This window comes from Hylaeus anthracinus, unplaced genomic scaffold (assembly GCF_026225885.1).
Source record: "Hylaeus anthracinus isolate JK02 unplaced genomic scaffold, UHH_iyHylAnth1.0_haploid 11978, whole genome shotgun sequence".
NCBI classification, from domain to species: Eukaryota; Metazoa; Arthropoda; class Insecta; order Hymenoptera; family Colletidae; genus Hylaeus; species Hylaeus anthracinus.
In genome coordinates, this window is record NW_026534326.1 from 1915772 (window position 1) to 1929196 (window position 13425).

Sequence of the window (13425 nt, forward strand, 5' to 3'; positions counted from 1 at the left end):
CCCTTTATTTCTGGGACATTTCCCTTTCATTTCCCTTCATTTCCTACCATATTCCCCTTTAATATTCTCTGTTCCTGGTATATTTCCGTTCATGCCTCGGTAAAATTCCTCTTAAAGTTCCGTCTTCAACGTTCAAACAATGTTGCAACTCAGAAGTTTCGAGTCGGCAGCATTCTTCCGATTTTGTCACATTTCATTTTCAACATTGTTGCAAACTGCTCCGCTCGAAACTCCAACAAAGTTGCACACCTCAAAAGTACAACAATGCGGCAACTCAGATGTTCGACGCGAAGGCGATTTTTCCGATTTTGTCACATTTTGCCGAACTTCTGAGTTGCCACTTTGTTGTGCTTTTGAGCGCTGCAACTTTGTTGGATTCCGCGGGTGAGCAATTTGCAACATTGTTGAACTTGCAACATTGTTGGATTCCGCGGGTGAGCATTTTGCAACATTGTTGAACTTGCAACTTTGTTGGATTCCGCGGGTGAGCAATTTGCAACATTGTTGAACTTGCAACATTGTTGGATTTCGCGGGTGAGCAATTTGCAACATTGTTGGACTTGCAACATTGTTAGATTCCGCGGGTGAGAAATTTGCAACATTGTTGGACTTGCAACATTGTTAGATTCCGCGGGTGAGAAATTTGCAACATTGTTGGATTCCGCGGGTGAGCAATTTGCAACATTGTTGAACTTGCAACATTGTTGGATTCGCCTTCGCGCCGAACGTCTGAGTCGCCATTTTGTTGTACTTTTTAGCGTGGCAACTTGTACTTTTGAGCGCAGCAACATTGTTGAAGTTTTGAGCGGAGCAACATTGTTGAAGTTTTGAGCGGAGCAGAAGCTGTCAGGAGACGTCAGAAATTGTTAGAAGGTGTTTAGGAGGTGTCAGGAAATGTCAGGAAGTGTTAGGAGATGTTAGAGTGTGTTAGGAGATGTTAGAGAGTGTTAGAAAGATGTTGGAGGGTGTTAGGGGAGATGTTGGAGGGTATTGAGGGATGTTAGCGAGTGTTAGGAAGACGTTAGAGGGTGTTAGGAGATGTTAGGGGGTGATAGGAGATGTTAGAGGGTATTAGGAGATGTTAGAGGGTATTAGGAGATGGTAGGGGATGTTAGAAGATGTCAGGAGGTTTCAGAAGATGTCACGAAGGTGTTAGGAGGTTTCAGAAGTTATTAGGGGATATTATAAAAGGTATTAGGAGGTGTTAGGCGGCGCCCAAATGAGCACGAAAAGTATCAGTCACCGGTGACTAACGCGGTCAGTACGAAAAGTTAGCAGCTACGTAGTTTGTAGGCCCGGTTGCTACGTCGTAGGCGCAGAGGTGCCCCTGGCATTAAGCAACCGATACTAGCCTTCTTGTCAGTTAGGTTGCCATCTTGTAAGAGCAGAGGTACCCCTTCCATGCGGCAACCTATGCTAGCCGGTTTGTCGGTACGGTTGCCATCACGTAGGCGCAGAGGTAGTAACATTTTTCCAAAGAAAAAATTTGCTGCAAAATCGCCCCTGAATCACACCTTTCAACGATCACCAACATATTCGGGACACCCTGTATATGGTCAAAGGTTGTGCCGATTGAATGCCGTAATGAGCTGTCGCCATGTTTCGGATCCCAGCCGCTCACTGAGCGGCGCTCAGTGAGCAGTGGCGTTTCTGGATGCACCCGTTATGTGTACCGCGAGTCGAGATGTAAATATACAAAGTGTCCCAAAAACGTTGTAACACCTTGAAAGAGGTGGTTCGGGAGGTGATTTGAAACAACTTTTTCCTTAGCGAAAACGTTATCCGAGGCTTCGTTGAGGAGATATTAACGGAAAACCCCGACCAATCAGAGCACGCGTATACGCAATACGCATGCTCTGATTGGTCGGAGTTTTCCGTTAGTATCTCCTCAACGAAGCCTCGGACAACATTTTCGCTAAGGAAAAAGTTGTTTCAAATCACCTACCGAACCACCCACTTGAAGGTGTTACAACATTTTTGGGACACCCTGTAGAACTTGAAAAATATTTTTCATCGAAGCATTCATATTTCTAAGTCGCATAAAGTTATACATCTATCAATTCAGAAAATGAATTCTGTGTAAAACGTGTCAAAAATTCCTATAGAATACGCCATGAGAATGTGATTCTCTGATAAGCAAATGAAAATGACGTTTACGATGGATCTTTTGATACGCGTTAATTATACATCTATATTTGTTTACGAGTACTTCCCGCCATCGCTTACAAACTGTGTGCGATAATATACTTAAAATATAATTAAAAGCGCAACAGAATCGCCCTACAATCACCTACAATTCACAGTCCTAACCTACGTTGGAAACAGCCTGTTTACCTTTCCAATTAAAAAGGATCTAGTGTTGCTGGGTAGCCTGAGAAAAAGAAATGGTTATCGTGATGTAAAATGTCGTATCAAGACTCACCATTTTCGACTATGTACGGTCAAGATGATTACGACATCGACGAAGACGAGGAGTATTTGGAGGATGATCGAGATGCAGAAGAACAAGACGAGAGCGACGAAGGTAGATTCAATCATTAACGTGGAATATTTTATGCTTAATCTTCTTGTAGTCCCAGTTTTGTTCTGAATCATAACGATCGAACCATTCCCTTGCATTCTCTGCTCTCTGCTTTGTTCGAATCGAGTCCAAGGCAGCTTCGAATCAGAGAGCCCGAGAGAATTGCTCGACAGTCGTCTCTGGGTAGCCCGTTGCTTATCTGTAATGATAATCTTCCAGATACCGAAGAGGCAAGCGAAACCGACCTTGGCAAATCGGAAGAGTATACAGAAATAAAAGAACAGTAAGTTTGTCGATCGAGCTCTGTAAGGTTCCTTAATCGAACCTTACAATAACGAAACTATAATCTTTCAGAGTTTATCAGGACAAGTTGGCCAGTTTGAAGAAGCAATTACAGCAACTGAAAGATGGTACTCATCCCGAGTATAACCGCAAGTTGAAGCGCTTGGAGGCTCAGTACAAGGAAAGGTTCGGTTTTGTGAAACGTATCGCACATTTCTAATCGCTGTGTACATCTGTAGATTTTTATTTGTAGACTGCGACTGAATATAATTTACCGTGATTACCTAACGGAATGGGTGGAACGAGATTACATACTCGAGAAGAAGGCAGCGGTGAAAGAATTCGAGGAAAAGAAAATAGATTTAAAGGAGAACTTATTGACCGATATGGAAGAGAAACGGAAGATGATAGAGTCCGATCGCCACACCATGGAGCTTACAGGGGATTCGATGGAGGTACACTTAGTAAAATGGAGGATGATTACATTTTTATTATAATACTTCAATGGTTATCGATTCGTTCTTTTAGGTGAAACCTGTAATGACAAGGAAATTACGCAGACGTCCCAACGATCCTGTGCCTGAGAAGGTAGAGAAGCGAAGGAAACCACCTCCGGCACAGTTGAACTACCTATTAGATGAAAAAGAGATCGAAAGCGATTTGAAAGCCATTAGCCGTGGCAAAGTACTGACTACGGTTCGAAAACCAGGTACCAATTGCACATCTTAAACGTAACAAGCATGCGTTAATCGCATTTCTTTGCAGTAGTACTGCCACATTACAATGCTGTAAACATATCTTCTCAACACATACCTCCACCTTCAGACACTCCTTTAATAGAGACTAGGATAGAGGATGGCAAACTCTTGCACGAGAGACGATGGTAACGTTTGCCCTGGTTTCTTCTAAAGCGTACAAAGTTAAACGTTGGACATTAATTTCAATTGAACATTTGTAGGTTTCATCGTGGACAACCAGTGTACGTGGAAGGAAAAGATTTAACGAGATTCGCTGCGAATATTTCCGCGATCGGAACCGAGGCTGTAAGTAAAATAATCGTTCGATCCATTTATATGTGTTGTTATATTTATTTCAAGTACGATTTCTGTGTGTCCGTAGATTTGGGTGAAGAAAGTTTCCGACAGCAGCAAAGTACGTATATACATATCTCAGCTGAGCAGAGCGAAAATTTCGATCAAGAGAAGGGCGTCCTAATGTACGAACTGTGTAACAATTAGACCAACTATACATATATAAACATTGCCAGGAATTAAAAGTGTTCGGTGGTAATCGTTAAACTTGTGATACGTTTAATTTATAGTTTATCGGAGTTCTATTTTCGGGATCTAATATAATTCTTACTGTACTCGTCTTTTGCCACCAATAAAACCAAACTTTTTGGTGATACTGTATCGCCATGTACATCCACACGAAATACGACAAAATTAACAAGGACATCATCGTTAATAATAAGTAGGTGGCCCACTGCGCCGAAGGGAAATTATCGTAATTATTTTTCGCGTAAAAGTCGGCGGCGACTACGCAAACGTAACAGCAACCGATCGCCATAGGGGTGACGATGACGCTTCGTATCGCGTCGGATCTCAAATTGCGAACGTACAATTGTTGGTGGTGTTGATTCAGGCACAGCCAAATCACGATGGAATTCACGACTCGATAACGTGGCGTGCGTTCGACGACGAATCGGTGTCCGCACAATTCGCAACTGTTTCTATTGCTTTCCTCTAGCCAGCGTTCCAGGCATTTCAAATGAACCGCGGCCATGGTTCCCTTAAACAAATATATATAAATAGAAATCCAGGGGATTACCTGAGATTTGTAACTGAAATATCTCTGTTGCTTTTAACGATATGGAAAAATTGTTTAAGGAGGTTCTAAGGGACGATATTACTGTATGCACAGAAAACTATCTCAAGGTCATATATATATTTTTTTTTTTAAATCTCAAGGTCGTACATTTTCTCAAATGGAACGGGATGGTATCGTTATAATAGTCTCTTGTAGCTGATGAAAAGACAAAATCAAACATGTATAATACGTTGATCTTCGGATGACAAACAACGGAGATATTTTCTCCTCGCAAGGTCATTCGAAGGTCAACATATTATACATGTTTGAATTTGTCTTTTCATCAGCTACAAGACAATAATATTCGAAATACACCTATACGTTTGAAAAAATATTGATGACCTTGAAATTTCGAAAAGTATGACCTTGATACAACTGTTTCGTCTATCATAGTATAAACCCCTTCTAACCAAACACTTTTGTCCCAAGGCATCTCTTCGTATCGTTAATAACAACGGAGATATTCCAGGGGAAAATTCTTAGGTGACTCGCCCTGTGATCTGCTATTTATATTAACAAAGAATTAATTAACAAACCTTGCATTTGCAAGGATAAATGACGGGTAACTGTTGAGTGGTATCGTAGCAAATGCGGCAATGTAGGTCGTTGAAAGACTCGCGAGCTGTTAATTTACGTCTTTTATTCGTCGAGAGGATATCGTCGAGTTTTCGCTTAACCGAACGTTTAACAATTTCCTTTTCCTGATCGCATCCAACTTGGAGTTTTTCTATTATTTTCTCCAGAACACTTTCCACCGAACTCTTCTCGTTCATCATTTTAAATTGTCCATTTGTGATTCGTTTAAATTATTTAACCTAACGTTTACAACGTATCGAACGAAACGAAAATGACAAATGAAACGACGTTCCTTGTTGGTCTTTTATTTATTCTAAACCATTCAAGTAGAACCCCGGAAGTTTTTTAGATTGAAAATTAAATAAACATTTTTATCGTTTCACTGAAACCTTGGCTGTGAACTTTGATAAATAATTTTAAACATTTTTTTTTTTTTATTTAATCGAACCATCCATGCGTTACCGTTAATTATATATTCGTATATACAATACATATATTACATACACGATATTATGTACATAATATATTCTTTGTAAACTGAAACGAATAAATGGTTTCACTGAAACCGTGATTACGAACTTTGATGATTTTAGTGACATTTCTTTTAATCCGACCACCCGTTACCATTAATTATATATAATATATATTATCTGTAAGTTATCATTTTAAAGAGAAATAATTAAAAGGACCGCAGAGAAGCCACAAGCATTCTGCTACATGTATAAAAATTTGTATTATATTACGAAGAGTACAGTTAAGTTAGCCGAATAATGTAATATTAACGCAATACGTAATTATGTGCAATGTGTAATTAACCGCTAGTTTACAAACTAATGTTCGTCACTCAGCCATCATATCCACGCTGAGACAATCCTCGCCCATATTGCTCGGGGACGTTTCTAATTCACCGATTTCGTTCGACTCGCTACAAATATAGAAATTGCGCATAACATATCATTATCGATTACACGTATCGTAATAGTTAATTAATTGCTTACCTATCCAACGAAGGGTCATTGCTGAACATTTCCGTGGGAACTGTAGGCGGTGCTTTCTCTGGTACAAGCTCCAAGTAAGTCTGTCGAGACTCTAAATGTCTTTCTACTTCCTCCGGTGTCATGTGACCATCCGACATCAAGGACATCGGCACTATATTGTTAGACGATTGTACCTACAACGTAAAATATTTCATGGAGTGATTGTATTTAATTTATTACACCAGAGAAAACTTACTATAGGTGTGTTGTTTGATTTTGTCACTTTCGGAGTGGTTTTCTTCTTTTTACTGGCATTGAAGGGTTTCGTCACTGTCGGTATGTGGTGCGAAGTATGATTGCTAATGCCCATCTCGATTTTTTTCCTTGAAAAGAGCGAGCGTTACTCTCCACAGAGTTTATCTTCCGTTTACCTTTATTATTTCTTCCGTGTTTACCTTTTGGAAGTGTCGAGACGAGGGACCTCTTCGTCGGACGACTCCGTTTCGTCGCTTTCGCTGAAGGACGCGTCTACCTTCTCGTATTGCAACAAGCGATCCAACAGGAAGCTCTTGTCACGATTGACTTTGAGCAGCTTCCTTTGCGTGGAGCGCAACGCTTCTTGGAAACACTCATTCTCCTGAAATAATCGCACGGTTAGACCGGTAGTAGTAGATCGGCACGTAGTATCCAAAGAATAAACGAGACACATACGTAGATTAGAAACTTCAACTTTCTCTTGAGATTGCGATACTGATCCTTGTAATTAGGCACTTCTTCTTCTGGGCTGTCTTCGTCATCGTCCTCTGCATCTGCGTTGTTGTTTGCGATTGAACGACAATACCATCCTTCCAACATTGATCATCTGCAACTAAGGGGACGAGAATGGAGGTTATTGTTTATCAACAAGTTCGATTTTGTCGCGTCGTTTAACGACTTCCTTTACCACCACGTTATTTACTGTAATTTACGTGTAATTTGTTTGAAACTACTTTCATGCAGTTGCGTCTGTAAGCATGGTGATTATAAACTATAGAAATATCTGTTTTGTTAATATTACTTCGATACTACTTGAGGGGTTAAGTCCTCGGCGACAGAAGATAAGCTGACGACGATATGTTTCGCAGCGAACGAGAGTACGCTTGGCGCTCCGATAAAATTCGATTTAAAACGGAATTACAGGCGGTACCTGCTACAAAGCCTCAGGATGATTTTTTCTGGGTCGAAAACAGTCGACGCGAACGATTATTAGGAAGATAAATAAGCTGTTTATGACTGGCTTCCATTCTGAACTTCTTTATCGATTCTATAGTGACTTTCAAACGACACCGTTCGACCCCGGAAGCATTCGATTCTATTATCGCCTGAAATACAATCAAATTTGCCCGAAGAAACAATTATCTGGGCCAAGTATCGTTAACATTCTTAATAATCCAACCGACGGATATGCGTCGAAATGTATTTTCTTTTTGCTCGTGCAAATTGGAAAGTTATTGCAGTTTATTTTGCGCGGTAATCAAGTTGAAAATCGAAAGAACAAATTTTAGTAATTTTAGTCATTTTTTGAAAATTATATTTGAATATGATGTAAATTAAATTAAGTTTAGTAATTAAGTTTATGAACAAGATAAGGATCGATCTCGAGGTTGAATAGTGAATTTTTAGAAATGAAAAGAATTACGAAATTACTAGGGAATTGCATAGTGATTTTGTTTGGGGGAAAATACATGCTACGAATCGCCATTGATCTTGAATTTTAAATTTGTAACGATTGCATCCACGAATTAATTCTCTTTGAATCTTTACGACGCGATAATTGTAATCGAGTGAATTTAGAGATATTCGTAGAAATGAAAAGACTTACGAAATTACTAGGGAATTCTATAGTGATTTCGTTTGGGGGAAAATACCATCTTCGAATCACCACTGGTAGCGCTACGTTACGCGTATATATAGGGTGAGGCAATAAATAACCATTAACACCTCAGATATCTTCGAAACTATAAATTTCACAAAAATATTTGCTGAAGTAAAATTGGACAGATTACAGAAAGTAAAGAAAGGCGATAATACTTACGGTTTTGGTAGATCATAAAGGAGCAGTATGTATGAGCTACTAAAATAAAATTACTGAGCTATCGCTCACTGACCGGCTCAATGAGCCGCTCAATGAGCCGGTCAGTGAGCTTAACAATTTTCAACATCTCCACTGCTATTCTATAAAGTTGTTGGCACCACCAGGCGCCACTGCAGTATGCGATCCAACATGGCGAACGTTGCGTTTCGTAGAAACTGAAATTGCGATACTTCTGGGCACAATAAAAGTCTTCCAAGTGTATTTCACGAGATAATAATACACAACCATGACTGACAAGAGACAACAGAATTTGTCGGTACGTATTCGAGTGTCACCTGTATATTACTTGGTGATCGAATGCAGTTTTAAGTTAATTTTCAACTCCTGCATCGTGAATTTTCAATTCCTTTCAAACAATAAATCGACTCGAAGAATCATCGAGTAAACTGAAACGTTTAGTTGTGAATTTTCAATCGTATCAATAATGGATGTAAACTAATACGACGATCGATTTTAATTTATAAGTAATTCTGTTCCACCTCTACATGAACGAAAATTGTACTTGGCAGAAAGAGGAGATAGCGAAGCAGTTTATGTTACCGGAGAGGAAAAGCAAGATCGCTACGTTATTGAAACAGGATGGACAGGCGTATTGTATTTGCAGAAGCTCCGACAGCTCACGTTTTATGATGTTAGTATAAATTACTATTATATCCGATATCCCCTTTATTTATTAACCGAGATTTTGATTTCAGAGGATGCGATGCGTGCGAGGAATGGTACCACGGCGACTGCATAAATATAACGGAAAAGGATGCCAAGCACATAAAACAATTCTTTTGCGTCGTAAGAATTTTCTGACGAACGAACTTCTAACAAATAATTCTCATTCGACAGATTGAACCGACCAAATATGTATTTACAGCGTTGCAGAGAAGAGGACCCAACTTTGATAACGCGTTACAAGCCGCGAAGGACGGATCAGGAGGATCGTAAATTCAAGAAGCACAAAGAGAAAGAGCAGACTCGTCAATACGAGTACGACGGGCCTTGGCATTCGTCGGTAGTGAAGAAATCATCGAAACGTTGCGGGGAATGCACGGGATGTCTGAGAATCGAAAACTGTGGAAAATGCGACGCGTGCAGGTAAATACAACCGATACTAATCGATACCAATTAGAGTATTACTATCGTATAACAAAAATATGTAGTTTATACTAATTAATAGTCTTCGACTGGTAGACACCTAAAGAAATTTGGACCTTCGGTACGATTGAAGCTCAGATGCATACAAAGAACTTGTCGAGTGTTGGGCGACCCGTTCTTGCTGAAGCCCTCGAAGGGCTTCAACAAAAGCTCCAAGTTCATCAAGAAGCGTAAGAGGGACTCGAGCAACGAGAGGAACGAACACCTGGAAGTGCCGAGACACTGCTACGGGCCAGCCTGCGTGAAGCAATCGAGACCTGGTAGCAAGTACTGCTCCGACGAGTGCGGTCTGAAATTGGCAACGAATAGGATCTACCAAGTGTTGCCTCAACGGATCCAAGAGTGGTCGTTGACGCCGTGCATCGCCGAGCAGAACAACAGAAGGGCTTTGGAATCGGTCAGAAAGCAGCAACACGACGTCAGAAGGATTCTCCAGGAACTGGATAAGAGGCACGCGGAGCTTGATAGAATCGTCGAGCGAGCGAAACACGCGACGATCGATCCCCAGGCTGAGGTGGATGACAACGACGATACCGAGATGAGCATGTACTGCATCACTTGTGGACACGAGATTCATTCGAGGACTGCTATTAAACATATGGAGAAATGCTTTAATAAGGTAAGGCTTGTTTGTGATCAAAAATAGTGTGACTGAAAATTAAACGTAAGGTTGCTCCAACTCTATGATAATTACAAATTGTTGGGGGGAGAAGTGCCGAGCAAATAGAATAAACAAAGATATATTCCAAATGGCCAAGGAAGAGACACCAACCATCTCTTTCCTAATCGATATTATCATTTGGAATTATTGTATATTATCAAGCAACCATAAGGTCAATATCGATATTTATTTATTTCGCTAAATTTCCAGTACGAGTCCCAAGCATCCTTCGGCTCGATTTTCAAGACACGCATCGAAGGACAGGTGATGTTCTGCGACTTCTACAATCCAGTAAACCGAACTTATTGCAAGAGGTTGCGCGTCCTCTGTCCGGAGCACTGCAAGGACCCGAAAATAAGCGAAACAGAGGTGTGCGGTTGTCCCTTGGTCACGAACGTGTTCGACACCACGGGGGAGTTTTGTCGAGCACCGAAGAAGAGTTGCGTGAAGCATTACGTTTGGGAGAAACTGCGACGAGCTGAGATCGATATGGAGAGGGTGAGGCAATGGTTGAAAATAGACGAGCTCGTTGAGCAGGAAAGACAGATCAGAGCTAACATGGCCACTCGCGCTGGCGTCCTCGCTCTGATGCTACATTCTACGTACAACCACGAGCTGATGGAGCAGATGACGCAGGAGCAGAACAGGGAACAAATGGAAGCTATGGAGGAGGAGCTTCATCGTAGGTACGGAATGCTCCAGAAAGAACAGCCTGTGGAATAGTGATCGCGTTTAGGACCTATGGGACCGTCGAATCTTCGGAAATATCTGGGCAACGTGTTCAATAAACAAGCTCGTTCCATTTTAACTTGAATTAATAACGCGAGCTTACGATATTTCTTCGTGGTGGCTATTCTTTTTAAATGCAAGTCGATTTTTTGTCTTAACGAAAATCGTAGATGGTATCGAGACGAAAACAACGGTCTTTGTTTCTATCCCAGTGCTATGAAGTTTATTATTTTCCAAATTCTCGATGCCAGGACAAAAAAAATCGACCCATTCTTTTTTTTAAATGGCCGTCAGGAAAAAATATTTTTGCCAAGTTAAAATGGGACACCCTGTAGTGTTCATATGTATATACTGTACAGCGTTACGTAAACGAAAAGTGAAATGCTTCCGAATGTAGAAAAGGATTTGCGAAGTTAGAAATGTCTGCGAAAAATGTACCTTCAAGTATCACAAAGATATGGTAGAGTTTATTCGAAACTGACCTACCATGCAAAATTAATTAGAGGGTGATTAACTTAAAGAGAGAGTCGTCGATGATTAGAAGCGCAAGGAGTCGAGGTATATATAAGATGTTCTATTGTGATAAAACTAGGATCGTTTCGTACGAAGAAGCAGCAAAACAGCAAGAATCGTTCTATCCTGACTCTGTATAATTGTGTATTTCTCTTTATTTATAACGTTCAATTAAACTTTTGTAAATTCAAATTCATAATATAATTTTCCATTACCTATTTTAGTGTTCACAATATATCATTTCACATTATATGATTGCACATGTGAAACAAATCAATAACTCGTTATATGAAACATAATTCCAACGTTTCTAAAATTTACCACACTTTAACTTCAATAAATATATTACTTGCTTAATTTTAACCAGTTAAGTTCCGACTCATCGCTAGAAAGGATATTTCTCTCAAAATACTTCTGAATTACAATAATTTCCAATCGTAACACAAGATATTACATGTTCTGGCACGGTACAACTCTCCAGTTTATATATGTACACATAAATATGTATACACACATATATATATACATATATATATATATATACATATTTATGCATGTCGTACCTTTCCTGTTGCTTGTGTATGATTTTTGATGCAAACTGTAAGAATTAAAACGCACGCTCTCGCTTCCTCTCGGCATCAGTACTGGCATAGCCCATCGACAATGGAATTAAACTCGAATACCCCCCAAAAATGTTCGGGTCAAACTCTCTATAAATAACTAGCTTAATATATTTAGTGTTTGCCAAATGTTGCGCTCAATATGTTTGCAAAAAACAATCTGCGTAACTAGGTTCTCTTTTATTTGGAAAACGAAGGCTCAGACGTAGGACTCAGTTCTTCCATTTCCTTCGCTGCTTCAACTAGCTTCTTCTTTTCCACTAATTGTACCTTATACGAGAAATGTGGCTTTTAGTTTTGCTCCTCTTTTTTCACTTTCTCTTGCCTAAAGACACAACATCCAACCTGAACAACTCGCATTACTGACACTGTCACCATCAGCTTCCGTGTGAAAAGCGTCGATCGATGGCCTGGAAATCCAGACGTTGGAGAAAACGACGACTTATGCGAATGTATACACGTATGGACCGTTTATTTGGAAAGGGATGCGAACATTATTGTTTCCAATGGAAACTTGAACGGTGAAACATAACCTCGAATTATGAATATGACTCCGTATTTTGCCAATAAATATTATTTTTCCGCGGTATACTTCTAGAGTTAACCTCATAAATTGCAAGAACAGAATGGAATTATTCTACTATACTTCGAATAGAATTTTTTAGAATTTCTATGCCACGACCTAACCTCAAATTCGTGATATCATGAATTGAACTTGTGTTTCAGCAATATGCAATTAGGTATAACCTCAAAAAATTGCAAGAACGTAATCGAATTATTCTACTATACTTCGAACAGAATTTGTTCGAATTTGTATGCAACGACCTAACCTCAAATTCGTGATATCATGAACTGAACTTGTGTTTCAGCAATATGCAATTAGGCATAACCTCAAAATAATTGCAAGAACGTAATGGAATTATTCTATTATTATTTCGGAAAATGAAACTTTAACGAATGCATCGGCCTAACCTCAAAAAATTGTATGGACGTAATGGATTATCTTGACATACATAACCTATGCGAATTACTTGAAAAATGTTTGAAGCCTGAACCTTGTACATCTCGCTGTACTTGCATCGCTTTTACGAATGAACGGTTCATATATATACAGGGTGTCCCAAAAATGTTGTAACACATTGAAAGGGGCGGTTCGAGAGATGATTTGAAACAACTTTGTCCTTAGCGAAAATGTTGTCCGAGGCTTCGTTGAGAAGATATTAACGGAAAACACTGACCAATCAGCGAGCGCTCCATTGGCATACTCGCGCTCTGATTGGTCGGCGAGCGCTCCACCGGTATCCGCGCGCTCTGATTGGTCAGTGTTTTCCGTTAATATCAACTCAACGAAGCCTCGGACAACATTTTCGCTAAGGAAAAAGTTGTTTCAAATCACC

The 13425-nt window shown here is 39.9% G+C and overlaps 4 protein-coding genes across 6 annotated transcripts; 2 read left to right on the top strand and 2 right to left on the bottom strand.

Moving 5' to 3' along the window:
* The first annotated feature begins 1935 nt into the window (after positions 1-1935).
* On the top strand, positions 1936-4215 carry LOC128896690 (sin3 histone deacetylase corepressor complex component SDS3). 2 transcript variants are annotated; one of them, XM_054160097.1, is made up of 8 exons: positions 1936-2524; positions 2741-2804; positions 2876-2989; positions 3057-3258; positions 3332-3512; positions 3569-3686; positions 3762-3846; positions 3923-4215. In XM_054160097.1, exons 1-8 carry the CDS (start codon positions 2404-2406, stop codon positions 4016-4018), a joined length of 981 nt encoding a protein of 326 aa, XP_054016072.1. In that variant the 5' UTR covers positions 1936-2403; the 3' UTR covers positions 4019-4215. The 2 variants fall into 2 exon arrangements, with proteins under 2 accessions (XP_054016072.1, XP_054016073.1); XM_054160098.1 differs by having other exon boundaries at positions 3572-3686.
* Positions 4097-5666, bottom strand: LOC128896697 (E3 ubiquitin-protein ligase MARCHF3-like). The gene is made up of 2 exons (XM_054160107.1): positions 5209-5666; positions 4097-4594 (listed from the first exon to the last, which is right to left on the bottom strand). Exons 1-2 carry the CDS (start codon positions 5446-5448, stop codon positions 4097-4099), a joined length of 738 nt encoding a protein of 245 aa, XP_054016082.1. The 5' UTR covers positions 5449-5666.
* Positions 5667-5962: 296 nt separating this feature from the next.
* LOC128896698 (INO80 complex subunit E) lies at positions 5963-7549 on the bottom strand. Of its 2 annotated transcripts, none has more exons than XM_054160108.1 (6): positions 7412-7549; positions 6937-7093; positions 6681-6862; positions 6482-6608; positions 6247-6419; positions 5963-6173 (listed from the first exon to the last, which is right to left on the bottom strand). In XM_054160108.1, exons 2-6 carry the CDS (start codon positions 7078-7080, stop codon positions 6089-6091), a joined length of 711 nt encoding a protein of 236 aa, XP_054016083.1. In that variant the 5' UTR covers positions 7081-7093; positions 7412-7549; the 3' UTR covers positions 5963-6088. The 2 variants fall into 2 exon arrangements, with proteins under 2 accessions (XP_054016083.1, XP_054016085.1); XM_054160110.1 differs by lacking the exon at positions 7412-7549 and adding an exon at positions 7294-7308.
* Positions 7550-8454: 905 nt separating this feature from the next.
* Positions 8455-11193, top strand: LOC128896687 (CXXC-type zinc finger protein 1-like). Its single transcript, XM_054160092.1, has 7 exons — positions 8455-8615; positions 8869-8990; positions 9055-9145; positions 9225-9445; positions 9542-10124; positions 10377-10909; positions 10944-11193. The coding sequence occupies exons 1-6, from the start codon at positions 8586-8588 to the stop codon at positions 10887-10889; spliced, it is 1560 nt and encodes a 519-aa protein (XP_054016067.1). The 5' UTR covers positions 8455-8585; the 3' UTR covers positions 10890-10909; positions 10944-11193.
* Positions 11194-13425: the final 2232 nt, after the last annotated feature.